The following is a 17774-nucleotide window of genomic DNA, read 5'->3' as shown; positions in this document are numbered from 1 at the left end:
GGGTCAGTAACTCCTGTCGCGCTGTTTTGACCCGATAACGCGTTTTTTCGACGGTTTTGTGCGATTTTCTCAGGATTTATCTGTTCCAAGGGTTCCCAACTGACTTGATATCATCTACAAACGTGATTAGGCCGTTATTGACTGAAGATAAGGCCAAATCACTTATTCTCATCCACATACCCACATCCGGAGCCCTATAAATACAAGCCTAGGGTCTCCTTTCAGCGGGGACGGTTTATTATCAAGACGAGGAGGTGCTGTCGAACTCCATAAGAGTCACGAATTTTAGCGAGGGTTAGCGAGATCCCGGCGAACTCCAGCATAAAGAAGGAGCTATTCGAAGGATCTGAAGCCCGTACATCCGTTCCTTGAGATTAGGCTTTGTCTTAATCTCGAGAAGAGCTACTGATTTCACTTGGTCAATTTTAACGCTTCAATCAAATACTCCCTCGGTGAAGGCGAAGCTCTGCTTAATTTTCCATCAACTGGATTCAGATCTAAGGCGGTCTACAGATATCAAAATCCCCAGCACAGGCAAAGATCCCGCATAAGTAGAAGACCGATAAACGATCTCCCTACGTTTGTTTTGATGAGAGTTGTAATTTTTGTTTTCATTGTGTAAGAGTCTTATAAAAAGACTATTTTTTTCGTTTTCATTATAACGACTGAAGTTATAATGAATACCGCAATGAATAAATCAACTTTCGACGCAAACACTCACCACAACCCCAAATTATACAATATGTGAAAATACATAAGCTCAATGGTTGTGTGTGCAAGCAATGAGAAAATAAAATTAAACTCAATTAAAGTCTAGCAAATATAAATATGACAATGTAAATGTAAACAAACTAGATAATTGAGTTGAGAAAACTTCTCTAGAACAAGAGAGATGGAGATATGAAATGGAAAACTCAAACCAAAAATGATCTCCTCTTCTTGTGAAACAATCTTTATAAAATTAATTTTGTAAACAAATACTTAAACAAACTTAAACCATACTTAAAACTTATTTTTAAACTCTCTTAGGTTGGTTCAGAGGTGAAATAGTATGGGGTATATATAGGATGAAAAAACAAAACCCAAAACCCAAGTAAATCACCCAAAAATAACAAAATAAATAAAATAAATCTGAAACTAGTCGTTACTGTGCAACGGTCAGCTGATCAGTCGACTTATAAGATGGTTATAGGTTTTGACAGAGTCTGGAAATTTGCGTATCTAGATTTGTAAAATCAATTAAAAATAGTAAATTAACTCCAAAAATTATAAAATTTTCAGAGAAGTTTCTATACATGTATATAAACATGTTAGAGAAATAATATCATAAATTTCACTTCCCAGTTGAGAGAAATAATTGTTTTAACACAGATATTCCAGATTCTAAAAACTGCTGAAACACCCGATTTTATAAAATCAATTTGTTATAGTAAATCAACTCCAAAAATAATACAATTTTGTAAAATTATTATAAACATGTAATAGAACATGATAGAAAAATAATTTTTCAAATTTTCATTTTCCATTTATGAAAACTCATCTGTTTTGTAAAAACATGCACGAACATGTGCACGAACATGAACTTATTTAAAACTTGATTTTATAAATTCAATTAAACATAACAACTTAATTTCAAAATTAATAAAACTTTAGGAAACATTTATAAAAATTAAAACAAACATGTTAAAGAAGGAATTTTTTGATATATCAGTTCATATTTATGAAAACTTACTATTTTGCAAAACTTGTAAGTACATGTGTACATAAACTTCTTGATTTTTTACTATTGAATTAAACAATATTTTGAAACCTTATAAAATAATTTTATAGACTTAATAAAATATTTATATAATGATTGTTAAGTCCAAAAACTAATAACCCAAGCTTGTGATCTTCAACGAAGCTCTTCTTGATACTCTTACGGATGAAGCTTGAACTTGGATCTTTAACTTGAATTGTATTGCTTCATACCGATATTCCGCCAACCTCTATTGAATATAATCATTAAAGCGCAATTTCATCCAACCTCCAGCTGGATATTTGTATAGATTACCTAACAAAACAAATACAAACACTCGACACACATTGTTAGAAATTATTTGTGATCATCAAAACAAGATTAGGGAGTAGGCTCATAAACATGAGACCTAACAAGACTAACAGCCCAAACGTCTTCAGTGAACTTCGCCCAAACTCTTCAGTGAGCTTCGCCAAGTCAGCGAACCTTACCAAATAGCTGTTTGAGGGTTATTTTCAAAGGAATAACCGCTCCACATCATCTCCTACTTTAATAACCACTTAATCTATAATTAAATTCTATTAACTCTCTCTTTTAACCTATAAAAGGAGAGGAGATTGCTCATCTTGAGGAGGAGATAAAATCATAGAGAGATCAACTCATGTGCAGAGAAAGATTTCTATTATTGCACTTGCAATTTAATTGAGTAAAAGTATCAAGAGAAAATTGAGCTATCTTCCAAGTCACTAAACTCTCATCAATTGTAAAAGACTCATCGTCTTAGTCGGTGCATCAACAGAATACAAAATCGGTGTTCCATCGGCACACAGAAAAGAACCCTAGGAATATAAATTTTTTCTTTATTTCATCATATTTTTTTATTGTAATATGAGCTAATTGCAATAATAAAAAGACCTGAAATAACAATCCTACGTCCACTCTTCCTTCTCGCGAAGGGGCTTCCTCACTATGAAAATAGTTCACTTGAATCATAAACCTGATTCAATAGGCTTACAAAAGTGCACCCTGATATCTACTCGAAACTAGTCGTCTAACATAACTCTTACAATGAATAACACATTTGTCCTAGCTAGTCTCAACCCTCGATTCAACCGGCTTGAGTATGCCATAAAAGAAGTTTAAAGAAAAAAATATCAAATATTAAATAAGTTCAGAATTGTAACGATCTTACAGCCCTTTTAATAAAACAAATCGTCCTTCGAAGGATATGAGTGAAGCTTAATGAAGAACAGAGATGAAGATCAATCCAAAGGAAACTCTCCTCACTGTGGAACAATTCGATGATGTTGTGCGCAATGTGTAAGGGTTTGACGAGGCTCCAAGGGATCGAAAAGCACTCCTTGATCTCCAAAATTAAAACCTTAGGACTCCTCCTCCTTTCACATACGCATGAATGCGTACGCATGTGAGCACGAGGTGGGTTTTTTTGCAAAACTCTAGCGCCAATTTATTCTCCAGATCTCGTTTTCTTTCTCTCTCACTTTGTGAAAAAAGCCCCAAATCCCTCTCTCTCTCCCTGAAAAATCGAACCCAAATCCCTCCTCCTAACTCCGCCAACAGAAGACCAACTTCACCGTCGAACTCCGCCGATGAACTCTCGTGCTCTCGCTGCAGGATCTCTCATTCTCTTGCTACAGGATCACTTAGTCCACCTCTCTCTCGAGCCAACTTTCGCCAACCCTTCAAGACGAACTCCGTCGATGAACTCCCGTTCGATCGGCCCCTGACTTCCGCCAATTCCACAGCTGGCCCCAAACTCCGCCGACGGTGACGACCCCTAACTCCACCGACGGCTCTCGATCTCCCTCAAGCCCCAAAAATAGGGATTCGACACTGCAGGTAAAGATCTCCATCAATAATGAATAATCCTTTTGATTGTGTAGAATAGGAGTGCCCATTTATGTTAAAGGTTGATATCTACAGCTTACATGGAGTTTGAGGACATGTAGCATGAATAATCCTTTTCATTGTGTAGAATAAGAGTGCCCATTGTGTAGAATAGGAGTTCCCACATAGTCCACCTCTCTCGTTCTAGCTTGACATGGAGTTTGACGAAACAAGTATGTTGAAACATGATCATAACTTCATTTGCTTTATGACTGTTCCATCTCTCGAAATCCTTATGCGCAATTTTTTTTCCTTTTCTATTTTTGATTTATGTAGAATAGAAGACTTTGATTATTTTTCTAGATCTTAACACAAATTATAGGAATATATGTAGAAAATAGAGTGCCCATTTATGTAGAAAATGGAAAATTTCTTTTAATTGTGTTGACTATCTTTGCTGACTTGTAGCACTTTGTTGGTCAGCTTAGAACTGTAGAATTGGAGTATGCCAATGATCTTCAGTTGATATTCATTATACTTTTTACTAGGTCACTTGCGAGAATTGGTGCAATGTTGGCTTACTCAGACGAACTGAATGTGTGCTTTGACAATACTAAATTTTTCCCATGTCTCTTTCCAGCACATGTTCATGTTAAATTGTTCAAAATTGGTAGATTGAAATGGCTTCATCATCAACTGTGGAAGGTAACTCATGTGTTGAAGTGGATATTAGATTCATATTGAAACAATGCGAGTGTGGAGAATTAGCGGATGTGATGATAATGAAGTCGAACAAGAACAATAACCGTGGTAGAATTTACTACTCGTGTAAAAGGCAAAAGTGTGGTTCGTTTTTGGGCTGGTGCAAGATTTTATCAATCAAACAAATACCACTCGTCATTGCCCCACCAGAGGCGCATGACTTGGTTGTTATACGTGAAAAAGTGTTATGGAAATGACTAACTGTTATAGCTTTTTTGTTGTCTTTTTGTTTGGCTATGAAAGAAATTATGTGATTTAACTTGATGTGTCGGAATGAAACAAGACTTTATAAGTGAGGAAATTATGTGTCGTGGAATCGGTATTTTGTAATGCTTCACGCCATGATAGTGAAACCTGTTAGTCTGTTAATTTTTGCTTTTTGTGCTGGAATGAAATAATATATTACTTCTTGTGTCATTAAGCACTTGCCCATAACTCAAAAGCTTTTTGTGCCAGTATCCATGTATCTTTCTAATTTTCTACTTCTGAGTGTTGAAGTTAACTGCCATTTTCCCCTTGCTAGGAAACAAATGCCTACAAGTTTTGTGATGTGATTTTACCATTGCTTGTTGTCAAAATTGTTTATTTACTAGGTAGTAAGGATTGGTACGATCATTGGAAAGAATGTGTTTGGTTCATTCCAGAGCCTGGAATACCTGTATTATCGTGCGATGTCCATTTGTAAAAAGCTTCTGTAGACTCAAGCGAACTGAGGACTTTGTCAGTGAAATTTTTATATTCCTTGAACTTATTGGAGATGTTTGCTGATGTGTGATGGGTCTTGAGAAAGAGACATCCTCAATGTGTATCACACGTCAGTCAGCTGTGTCTCTCAAAGTAAATCTGAGAAATATAAAGGCTAGAAGCAAATCTAAGGAATAAAAAGATGGGTGTACAGAGCGTGCACTTAAGTTTTTCCCATGGAAATTCTGCTAAACTTACATGTTCCTGTAAAAGCTTTTCATGATGATATTAGCATCTCTTATTCTCTCCCAGATAATAGCTCAACAGACACTAGTCATAGTGTTAAACGAAAATAATGCAATGACATGCTGCATTATTTGCAAACTGTATCCTGCTGCATTATTGAGTGTTTCATAATCAATGTATTCCCAGCTTTTCAAGCACATACAATATGTTCCCTGCTGATTGATACAAATCTCAAAACTTATCAAATAATCAATAATTTGTTCGCACAAATCTCATGACACTGAACTTTTGAAAGGTAATCCTTACAATCAACAATTCTTACAATAATCAACATTTTGAAACAATCAACAACAATCCTTACAATAGGTAACTAAACTTTTTGAAAGGACAATCAACAACAATCCTTACAATAGGTAACTAAACTTTTTGAAAGGCATCCCCACTTTTTGAAGGTTCCATCAACAGCTTTTCAACCACTTCTCTCTGACTAAACTTTTTGAAAGGCATCCCCACTTTTTGAAGGTTCCATCAACAGCTTTTCAACCACTTCTCTCTGCCCATAACAGAATACCTAAATAGTTAACAATAAGTCAGATACATACTGCTAAAGCCAAATACCAAATGTTGTCATTTGTTTTTATACATTTTACCACAAGTAGTCATATATGTATTACGAAAAAGAACAGATTCGATCATGTTATTTGCATCTAAATGCAATGAAATTAAAACAGAAAGAACTGAGAATAAAGGGGCTTACTTCTTGTTAAAACAGATTTCTAAACCACTCCTCGGGTTCATTCAAAAAGATTCACATCATCCCCATCTTCACTTGATATCTCATTACCCTCTTGCAACTCCTCGGGTTCATTCAAAAAGATTCACATCATCCCCATCTTCACTTGATATCTCATTACCCTCTTGCAAATTCACATCAACGCATGTAGAAGACCTATTCATCCCCATCTTCACTTGATATCTCATTACCCTCTTGCAAATTCACATCAACGCATGTAGAAGACCTATATTATATTAAAAATATATATATACACATCAAGAGGAATACTAGAATGTGAAAAATAAGACAACATAAAGAATAAAAGAATTATTACTTACGGATTTGTGAGTGCCGGACAATTTCACTTATCATGTGATTGGCCTACTTTACCACACCCGTGACAATGTCTCTCTCTTTTATTTTTGACTTTAGCAATTGATTTCTCTTTTCCTCCTTTCAACCTTTTACCGTACCCCTTTGCTCGCACTTGATTGGGTTCATTGAAACTATTTTGAAAAGTACAAGAACCATGCGCACTAGTACCATCACCTATTATATTACTACCTATTGAATTACTTTTCTCGGTGAAGCTCATTACACCCATGCGGCTACTAAGAAATTGACTTATTTGCTCATTAATGCTACACAAACCATCGGTAAACATCATCCTTGTTTCTTCACATACGAGGGACTTGTCAACTAAATCCAAAGATGATTGGATAAATTGACTCCGCATTAAAAGATAAGAATTGTCAGGGGTTATCTGCATGTCTTTATCATCATCCATTATCCCTGATTTTGCAGACTTAGTCCACATCTTTAAGATATATTTATCGGGCAATATTTCAGCATCAAACTTCATCAAATATAAGATAATGTGCGTACATGGGATTCCGACACTTTTGAACTTTTTACAACTACAAGAAACCAAATTCAAGTCCTTGTTGTAAACGATTTCGCGGACTTTACTTGCTCCGAGCTTCTTTCTTTGAATTTGATACACATAGTGATTGTCGGTTTCCCTAACAAACTGTAAGTTGTAGTTAAAGCTGTCACACACTTTAGCCTCAAACTTGTAATACATCTCTTTCGTGTAAATATCAACCATTTGCTTCAAAAAGTCATGATTTATTCTAAGTTTAGGTTTCTCAATTACATCTTTGTGAGCGGCCATCAACTCCTCGTGACGTTGGCGCACTAGTCCCCTACCAAACTGTATCATAAAATCCATCAATGAATTATTCTTCGAAACAAATTTTTTGAAAAATGCATGTCCACTTTCTGCTCGTTGACTACTTGACATGTCAACTGAGAAAACGTGATTAACATATGTAGGAATCCATCTTGACTGAAGTTCATATTGGTCTTGCAACCATTTGTTTTCTTCTAACCCACTTTTCTTAATCAGATTTTCTCATTGTAAATCAAATTCTTCAGGAGTCTCCGATTTCCAAATGCAAGCCAAAAACTCACTCTTATAAATACTATACTTCACTGCATCAATTTTCTCATAAAACTTCATTAATATATGGCAACTACAATACATGTCAAAAGAAATTTCTAAAGTGTTAAAAAGAAAGACAATGTATATAAATATTTTCAATAATATATACAAACTATAATACCTGTGAAAAGTATTTGGAAGAATAAGAGAGAATGCTTTAGTCATAGCCGGATCTTGATCGGTAATAATCATCTTCGGGGCACCACCAGGCATACTTGCCAAAAACTGATTAAATAACCATACAAAATCATCAACGCTCTCATGATTTAAAATTCCACAAGCAAAAACAATTATTTGACCATGATTGTTAGCCCTCATTATTGGTGCAAATATCAGACCATATCGATTAGTGTTATAAGTGGTATCAAAGATTACAACATCACCGAAAAAATTGTAAGTCCACCTTGAAGTTGCATCGGACAAAAAACAATGAGTAATCCTGTGTTCCTCATCGACCTCAATTGGAAAAGTAAACGAGGGATTTTTTTCCTTGTTCTAATTTTAAATACTCATAAAACATTTCACCATCATGCCCCTTCATATTAGCACGTATATCCCTTTTATGATTATACAAATCTCTTTGAGTGCACCTAATATTTTCTATACCTCCAGATTGTACTCCAAGAAAACTAAATTGTTGATGCTGAGGTATATTCAACATGAAGAACTGTTTAATTAAAGACTTTGTTACGGCTGAAACGTTACGGTGGGACCTTAAAAGATGAACCTTTGATGGTGTTGATAGAGGATGGTTGTGCTCCTCATTAAAAATAGTAACAATGTATTTTCTGGAGTTTGATTTTAAAACTGTAATTTTGGCAGTACAATCCTCAGCTAAGCTTCCTCGACGTCTTTTCTTTCCAACATCCGCGATTCTTGGAGATTTTCCTTGTTTAAAATAAACATACTCCTTCTTTTGAGCGAAGTTGGTCTTCCGTCGGTGGAGTTAGGAGGAGGGATTTGGGTTCGATTTTTCAGGGAGAGAGAGTGATTTGGGGCTTTTTTTCACGAAGTGAGAGAGAGAGAGAGAGAGAGAGAGAGAGAGAGAGAGAGAGAGAGAGAGAGAGAGAGAGAGAGAGAGAGAGAGAGAGAGAGAGAGAGAGAGAGAGAGAGAGAGAGAGAGAGAGAGAGAATTTGAAGATGGTTGAGATTAAAATCTCAAAAACTCAATCAGCCGACATTACCATCAATTGTTACTCTTGACCACCGATGGTTTTGAGCGACCATCGATGGTTGATGAGCACTGTCAATGATTTAGACGTCTCTGGACATGTGCACCATCGATGATCTTTTAGAACCTCAATGGCCTACAAGCACCATCAATGATCAAAGGCCACTATCAAGGGTCAATATCCTGAAATAAGCTTTTGAGCTATTTTTCGCATCATTTCGCTTCATACATGTCCTGTACTTGTATTTAATGTACCGAATCATCTCAAACCAATATTAGTACCAAATGAGAGTTTGTTATCACAGTCAAATAAAAGATATTGCACGGACAACGTCCTAACAGTTAGATGGAAGGAAGCTCTAACTAGCCGGTGAGGATTCGAGTCCTTTCCTACTCACCATGGGATATGTGGCAAGGATTAAAGTGGAATCCATACCAATAGAGTACTTGGTTTGTAGTAGGCCCACGTGTATATAGTCAAAATAGAGACAAAACTATCCTGATCGAGTCCTCTTGAAAAGCAGCTGAAGTTTGATCCGGGCGGAATTCGAACGCCACTCGTCTCCCAAGAAAGAAGAACTCTATCTAGACCAAGGCCCCCTCGACAAAAAACAATAAATATTCTCACGTAAGGGGTATGTGGTAGCTTACAACTAGAGAATTTGTAAATACAATTGACTGCAATTGTGTCATTTGTTTCAGTTACAACTACTAGATAGTTGCAGTTTCAACTATGGTTGCAAATATCACTCCAGTTGAAGTATATGATTTAAATAGATTTGAGCTTAAGTTGCTCTAACCTTATTGATTACAACTAGGTTTCAATCATTGAACTAAATTATCAAGCTTAAAATATTAAAAATGTGCTTGCTATATATGAAAATTCTAAATTATACATCAAGCTTAAAATCATACTCCCTTTAAAAGTACGAGTTTGGGAAAATCTTTTGGTAGACAAAAGTACATTTATAGTTCAAATATTAATACATTAAGTAAAGAATAACTTGATAAATTGATGAATTCTTATTGGATATACATAGTATGAAGATAAGGATATAGTTTAAATTGAAATATAAACCTAAATAAAATTATTAAATGTCAAATTTATAAATGTATACAAGATGAAGGGTGTATATGCAAAAACCAAACAAATTAACGAGACAAGTAATGTCTGTCCCAAAGATCAAACTCAGGAACAGCGCAGACCTACAAATGTACATAATGTGGACTGTATATTTGCAAAATGTAACAAACAAATTAAAGAGACAAAAGTCATTCTCAAAATTATAAAAAATGAAAATTAAAACAAACGGCTGAGATTTGAGTACACAACGTGGCGATCTCTCACCGACTAAAATTCAAGTAGTTCACGGTACTACATAATTAGTTTCAAAGTTTAATTATACTATTATTATTTAAATAGAACTCTATTTACAATTATTATCCTCTCACATGCAACATCACATAACAATATATATAAGCTAAGAAATTACAACAATTTCCATAGCACTTTCCTCTCCTTCTATATGTATGTGCTTTTGTTATTTTCTTCTTATTAAATTATATTAGATTATTTTAAAGTAATTAATTATATTATATATTTAATTTTTTTCATATCAAGAAATAGCAATAATTTTTACATTACTTTCATCTATTTTTTTCTTATTAGATTAGATTAGATTACTTTAAAATAATTAATTATATTGTATGTTTGATCTTTTTAGATTAAAAATTGTAACAATTTTCATAGCATTTTTATCACCTTCAGTAAATATATGTCTTTGTTATTTTCTTCTTATTAAATTAGATCACTAGATTAGATTATTTAAAAATTATAAATTATGAAATTACAATAATTTTTACATCAATTTCATCTATTTCTTGTTATTAGATTATATTAGATTATTTTAAAGAATCAATTATATTGTTTATTTGATCTTTTTTTCAAATCATAAAGTTTAATTATACTATTATTATTTAAATAGATACTATTTATATAAAAGTCAAAGAGAATCTCACATGTATCTTAGATCTCAATGCTAATTGTAATAATTATATATGGGTGTTGGTTAAAATAAATTTCATGTATGGACTTAGCTTATATGATCCTACTTAACCGGATTAGATAATTTATTTATTTTTAAACCCAAACTCTTCCATAAAATCAAAAGATAGTAGAAATGCTATAGGTATATATATCCACAGGACCACATGTATCTTGAAAATGAACGAAGAAAACCACACAAACAAAAATAATATTAATTACCCCCACACACCTACTGTTTTCTAAACCATCCTTTAGCATCTCCATCTATAATATATCCACATACCCAAATTAAGTTGTTAGAGTTTCCCCCTCACCAAATACATCATTGATCAACCCCTCCTTTTTTTTGTACTTAAATTGTATAGCATTCATTGCGATAAGGACTCGCATGGGTCCTCTGCCTGCCTCGAACACCCAATAAAATAAATAATGTACTACGCCGTGTTGTTAGTTAATAATGAGATACTGTCATTATAAAAAAAATTAAGTAAAAAGTAATAATTCTTAAGAATGTATTACGTTCGTCTAGATTCCACTGCAAACTTGTAAATTATTTATTCTTGGCCCCAAGAGATTTTTAAAATTAATCTTGAGGGTTGCTTGCATTTAAAAATTTATGTCAGAGGGCTCATACAATCTATTTTATAATTTAAGGTTGTCAACACATTTTGTCTCTGATATATATCAATTATGAGTAATAATATAATTTGATTGATCCAAGTATATCCTAATATATTTTTGGACTCTTGTCTTTCTTTTTGCTCTTTATTATATACCAACTTGATATCACAATTGATGTAGACGATAAAGACATTACTGTAGAATTACCAAGGAAAAAGATAAATGTGGAGAAGGATTGATTTTGACTCAATTAAATATGAAAAGAAGAAAGAATAAAGGATAATATTAATATTTTTTTGAAAATTTTATAGTAAAACTTAATTTTTTAAGTAAAATTAGGAATCTTTAAAAGGGATTTTCATGCAAAATTTTTAATATGCTTATGTGAATGATTTTATCATATAAAATTATATTAGAGTCATCATTAATCTTTAGTATTGATTTTTTTTTATTTTAATTCTATCAATAATTAAGATGTCTTACAGTTGTATGAAAAGTATGTGTTCTGTGCTGAGCATATACAAATCATCTTAATATTAAGTACTTTGCTATATTTTTATTAACACATCGGTAATATATTATTGTATTTTTTTCAAACTTAACACTACCTTTAATGATTAAGATAAACAAATTGGAGATCGATGATTTGATCCGATAAACAAATATGTTACATAAAGTTTAACATATACAAATTTAAAAAAATAAAGTTGTGTATGTAAGTATATAAAAGTATATTGATCTCAGTTCCACACACAAATATATTTCATAATTTTTTTAAAATATTTAAATAAATTTTATGGCGAATATAATAAACCATATTTATAGGTTTTAACTCAAAATAAATCTGACTTGTTTTATAATAAATAAATAAATAAAAATTAAATAATTTTAATATTTAACCACTTACGAGTTGCACTTCACGTTTGCTATATCCACTCCCAAACAATAATTTTGGGAGTTGGATTGCCGAAAATGCCCTTTTGTTGCTACCTGACTCCAAGAAATTAATAACTCCTAATTAAATACTATAACACTGACAACAATAATAATACTAACTACTAATTACTTTTAATTAAGTCCGAATTAACTTCATCCGAAAAATTATATTAAAGAAATTAATTATTAATTAAATTCGGATTTACAATAATAACCTTTAACTAATACATTGTATTATTTAAAACTACTTATGTTAACTCTAAATTAACATAACACTATAATACTATAACATTTATAATCATAATAATAACATTTCTGTTAAGTTATAGTTAACATTTTCATATTTAAAACGAATTTATTAAATACAAATTAACATAATTCTACAATTTAACATAATTAAATCCGAATTAACATAAAATAACAATATTATTTTATAATTAATATCCGAATTAACTTTAAAAACGAATTAACAAAATAAGACTATAATTTTAAGCCCGAAATAACAAACTAACACTATTATTTAATTATAAAAAACGAAATTAACATAATTAAATCCGAATTACAAAATAACAAATACTAATGAAACAATTTTATAAATCTACTAATAAGTACTACTAACAACATTAATAATAATTGTAATATAAAATGAGGAAGAAATAACGAAGATAAGGGAGAAGGGCAATTTAGTCCTCACACACCCCCAAAGTTACTGTTTGGAAGTGTGAATAGTTGGATCCGTTGCACTTGCACAAGAACTAATATTTAAAATGTGCTCCGATATGAAAAGTCTAATTATGGCGTACTGACGCTGATCCATAACAAAACAAAAAAAGGATAAGAACACATTGATGAACACTTTATTTAGAGTGTACATATGACGCAAAAGATGGCACTCGGACTCGGGTCATCATCAAATAATGTAGCTTGTTTGCTTTTGTCTAATCGTTTACTTGGGTCAATTCCTTTTGTCTGTTGTCTCGTAGGAAAATAAACGAGGGCACACCTTGTTTTGTCTCTTAACGGATCTTGTAGCGCTGGGACCCAATAAGATAACCAAAAAAAAAAAAAAACGATTGAACAGCAGTTTGGGACTTTTGTTAGCTGACGTGGAAGGAAGCAGTGGTCCAACCACGTGCCACGTGGTCCCCCTTAAGTGGGGCCAATTTGAGAGTTTATCCCCTTAGTTGTTTGCTCTCTACGGTACCGTTTGGCAAATGGTTAAGTGAGGGGTTAAGGAGACTTAACCCTTTCTTAACCTGCCAAACACAACAAATCTATATAATGGTTAAAGTGAGTTAACCCTCCATAATTTGCCAATCATAAAAAATATAGAAGGGTTAAGTTAACCCCTCTAGAGGGGTTAAAATGAGTTAACCCCTCAAAATGAGGGGTTTACTAATACTCCTATTTAGATGGAATAAGAGTTAACCCTTCTAATTATAAAGAAAATTGTCAAAATCATTGTTATTCCCAAACACTAAAACTGATCATAAGGACTAAAATAAAACTTATTTAACGGGTTAATAATTTAGTCCTTCGGATTATCAAATGGGCTAAGTACATTAATCCTTTTTTTTAACCCCTTTTCATTAACTCTTTGCCAAACGGGGCCTACAGGTTTTTATAGAAATAAAAGTCACGCAAATCCGCCCCCATGTGAACGGTTCTGAGGAAATTTGAACTTAGCAAAATTATTGGAACACCATCCCCCCGCCCCCTAAAAAAAAAGAAAAAAACCTTAATTGTGGTGTGCTTCACAGAAGCTCCCTGAACTTCAACCTCATCTCACATCATATTGTTCCGTGTAATGTGCAGATAACTAAAATATTTTTGAGAGAAAAGATTTCAAGCTTTGTCATTTATCATTCACGAGCAACATAAACTCACTCTCGAGTTTTAGATTTTTTTTTTCTCTCAAGAATTTTTTTGTTATTTGCAACTTACATGTGGGAGTCTATGAAGAAAAGTTCAAAAACACAGGGGGGGTTTTGTAAGACATTACAAAAATATGGGGGTTATGTAAGATGAACCAACTTCAAGGGGTTATGTGCAATACCCAGCAAAGTTTGGGGGTGTGAAATTAACCCTTCCTCTAAATATTTTTTTAATAGAGAGATGAGTTTTTCCATGATTTTTGTTAAAGTTTATTGTCATGTGTGAACTTTTCCTTCATCCCCTTGAGATTTTCTATAAAGAGAAACTCTACATAAATCATTTATGATGGAAAGAGGCAGCTACGAATGTTCCAAGTAAAAATATAAATATAGTTTGTGGGTTGGCGATGGATTGAATTGGTGGCCACGATAAGGGTTGTAGGCAGGAGCGGATCTAGGATTTTAGTTCTGGGGGGCCGCGTACAAAAGATAGACGAAAAATTTTATTAATATATATTTATTCACAAGAAATACACCACAACCCAAACAAAACAAGTAAAATAGCCAACGTCAATATCTCCAAAATATTTCAAAAGATGAATGTAGAATGAATATATTTTAATTTTTAAGGGAAGAGGTTTTACAGAAACCACCCTATCTTTTTTTCCCAAAATTTTTTGGGGGTTCGTGGCCCCACCTGGACTGTATATAGATCCGCTCCTTGTTGTAGGGGATGACAACAGACAGGATTTAAAGGAAGCTTAGATGGATGACTTTGATATCATAATAAGTATAAAGTCTTTGGGATAAAATAAACGATCCCCTTCATTCGTACTATATGTTCTAATATCCTAATAAGTGTAGAAGGCTCAAATATACAATATTTAACTTTTGAACTTTTACATCATGTTAATGACGTAAAAATCTTCAAATTTCCAAATAAGTTGTGCTAATTAGACTACAATCCCTAAATTACTTTTCTACTGTTAGAAACAAAGTGCAATGATCTCGACGACTCAGTAACTTCAAGTAGCAATTCAAGAAGAAGAATCTCATATTTTGGTTCCTAATAGCAAAAAAAGATAGTTTGTGGATTCTGATCTTGTTATTATATTATCTTCTTTCTTTAATATTTTTGTGGTCTTGTTAGTATATTATCTTCTTTCTTTAATAATTTTCCATCACTCTTTCTGCTAGTGGCCGACGTCCTAAGTAAGATGCTCAAATGTAGCGCTGCTTCGGGAGATCTTTCAAATCTTAATTTGAAGGGTGAGCTTAATTCCATTAGAACCATCCAATTCGCGGATGATACAATCATATTCTCAAGGGCTAATTCCTCTGACATGAATTTTCTCAAGACCATCCTCTCCATTTTTGCTAACATTTCAGGGCTATGTGCTAATCCCCTCAAATCCAACCTTTTCTATCTTAGCAAAATTCCCCACAAAGGTAATATGTTGGCCGAGATACTCAACTGCTCTGTCGGGTCTCTTCCTTTCTCATACTTGGGCATCCCCCTTAAAAGAGGCTCCCTATCTAAAAGAGAGTGGCAACCTCTTTTAGAATCATTCAAGAAGCAGCTTTCATTATGGAATAACAAAACTCTCTTCATTGGTGGCAGGTTAACTCTTCTGAACTGTGTCCTTTCTTCTATCCCCCTCTATTATATGTCATTCTTTAAGCTGCCGAAATGGTTAGTCAAGGCCATTGACAAAATTAGAAGAGTTTTTCTTTGGAACGGTAGTCTCAGCCACTCGAGAGTCAAATGTCTTATCAATTGGGGGATTGTTTGCAAGCCTAAGGCAGAAGGAGGGTTCGGGGTTATTGATATCCCCTCCTTCAATTCTGCTATACTCTCCAAATGGATTTGGAAAATATTCGACAGAAACTCTCTTCTAAGCAAAATGATATTCTCCATTTACTCTAAAGATGGATCAAATCCCATTGTTCAACATCCAAAGTGTTTATCATCAAGATTTATTTTCCATTCAAACCACTTTCTTTAATCTGGTCAGATGGAATGTAGGGGATGGTAAAGCAGGTAGTTTTTTGCTCGAAAAATGGTCTTCCGCAAATTCTCTATGGAGTCTCTTCCCTAATGCATACAAGCTAGCTCTCTCTAAAAACTACAGTATTGGCTCTCAAGGTAGAATGATCAACAATTCATGGCATTGGTATCCCCTTACAAGAAAGGGTATTTCCTTAGCTGAAAGGTCAGACCTTCTCCACCTTCACTCCTTCTTAGATCTCATTAATCCAGGTGATCCCTCTGTCCTGGATGAATTATGGTGGCCTCTTCATCCATCGGGAAATTTCACAGTCAAATCCTATTACTCTTTTGTTTCTTCAGGGGGTATTAAATCCTAATTCTACAACATGATTTGGAAATCCAACATTCCCACAAAGGTAAAAGTTCTTCTCCGGATTATTTCTAAAAAGAAGCTGAACACGAGAGATAATTTGATCAAAAAGGGATGGACTGGAGATCCTAGATGCCCTTTCTGTCATCTGGGAACTGAATCTCATGATCACCTATTTATCCACTGCTCCTTTGCTCGCTCAGTATGGACTTCCCTTCTCCCCCTCTTTCCACCTTACTTCTGGCCTACGACCACGGAAGAGTTGTTTTTTCTTCACAAAATTCCCAATATTTGCTCGGATACCAAAGCTATATGGAAGATCTTGTTGCCCTGTGTTTATTGGTGGATCTGGTTCAGTAGAAATACTCTTATTTTTAAGGAAAGTCAGCCTACCCCACTTCATACAGCTTCTAATATTGTGAGATATTCAATATTCTGATAAGGTACTGAAGAGGCAGGATGGCAAGGAGGCTCCGAAGAGCAGCTTTCAACCTCGGCTTCCAGGAGCTCGCTAAGAAGAACGCCCCCGATGTTGCTGGTGATAATTTCTCAAACAACTCCTAACTTCTGCGGTTATTTATCTCTGCTGGAAGTAGCCTCCTTTTTTTTATGATTGAACATTGTGGCTTGTGGCTGCTAGCTGCATCTAGCTTTTTAACAGCTTAGTTTCTGTCTTCTACGAGCTATTACCTATTCTCTGTTGTTTTTTTGTTTCCTTTTGGTATTTATTCTAGTTGTTGGAATGCAGTAGGCCTAGTGTGGTAGGTGACGACAATGGCCCGCTCCTTACCCACTTATCCTATTATGTTTCTTCATCTAGATCTGATGTAATTCCTCTTCTGAACTTTCTTATATATTAATATGAACAGGGTACCTCACCCTGTTTTTCAGTTCAAAAAAAAAAATTCCAATTTTCCATCACCTATAGATAGGGGTGTCCAAAAAGCCCGGAGCCCGAGCCCGGCCCGGTGTCCGGCCCGGGCCCGGGCCCGGTTTCTTATATATTAATATGAACAGGGTACCTCACCCTGTTTTTCAGTTCAAAAAAAAAAATTCCAATTTTCCATCACCTATAGATAGGGGTGTCCAAAAAGCCCGGAGCCCGAGCCCGGCCCGGTGTCCGGCCCGGGCCCGGGCCCGGGTCGCCGTTGGCGAGCCACGTCCGGGCCCGGCCCGGGCCCGGAACAGTGCCCAAAAATGGGCACTGG

The 17774-nt window shown here is 34.3% G+C and overlaps 1 protein-coding gene across 1 annotated transcript; it reads right to left on the bottom strand.

Annotated features, from left to right (window-relative positions):
• Nucleotides 6415-7356, bottom strand: LOC109823548 (protein FAR1-RELATED SEQUENCE 1-like). Its single transcript, XM_020389825.1, has one exon. The coding sequence runs from the start codon at nucleotides 7354-7356 to the stop codon at nucleotides 6415-6417; it is 942 nt and encodes a 313-aa protein (XP_020245414.1).

This window comes from Asparagus officinalis, chromosome 9 (assembly GCF_001876935.1).
Source record: "Asparagus officinalis chromosome 9, Aspof.V1, whole genome shotgun sequence".
NCBI lineage: Eukaryota > Viridiplantae > Streptophyta > Magnoliopsida > Asparagales > Asparagaceae > Asparagus > Asparagus officinalis.
The sequence above is the reverse complement of the archived record's forward strand: the minus strand, read 5'-3'. Positions and strand labels throughout refer to the sequence as shown.

Bases quoted from the DNA above. Each gene is read 5' to 3' on its own strand.
- LOC109823548 (XM_020389825.1), bottom strand. From the start codon at position 7,356: ATGTCAAGTAGTCAACGAGCAGAAAGTGGACATGCATTTTTCAAAAAA.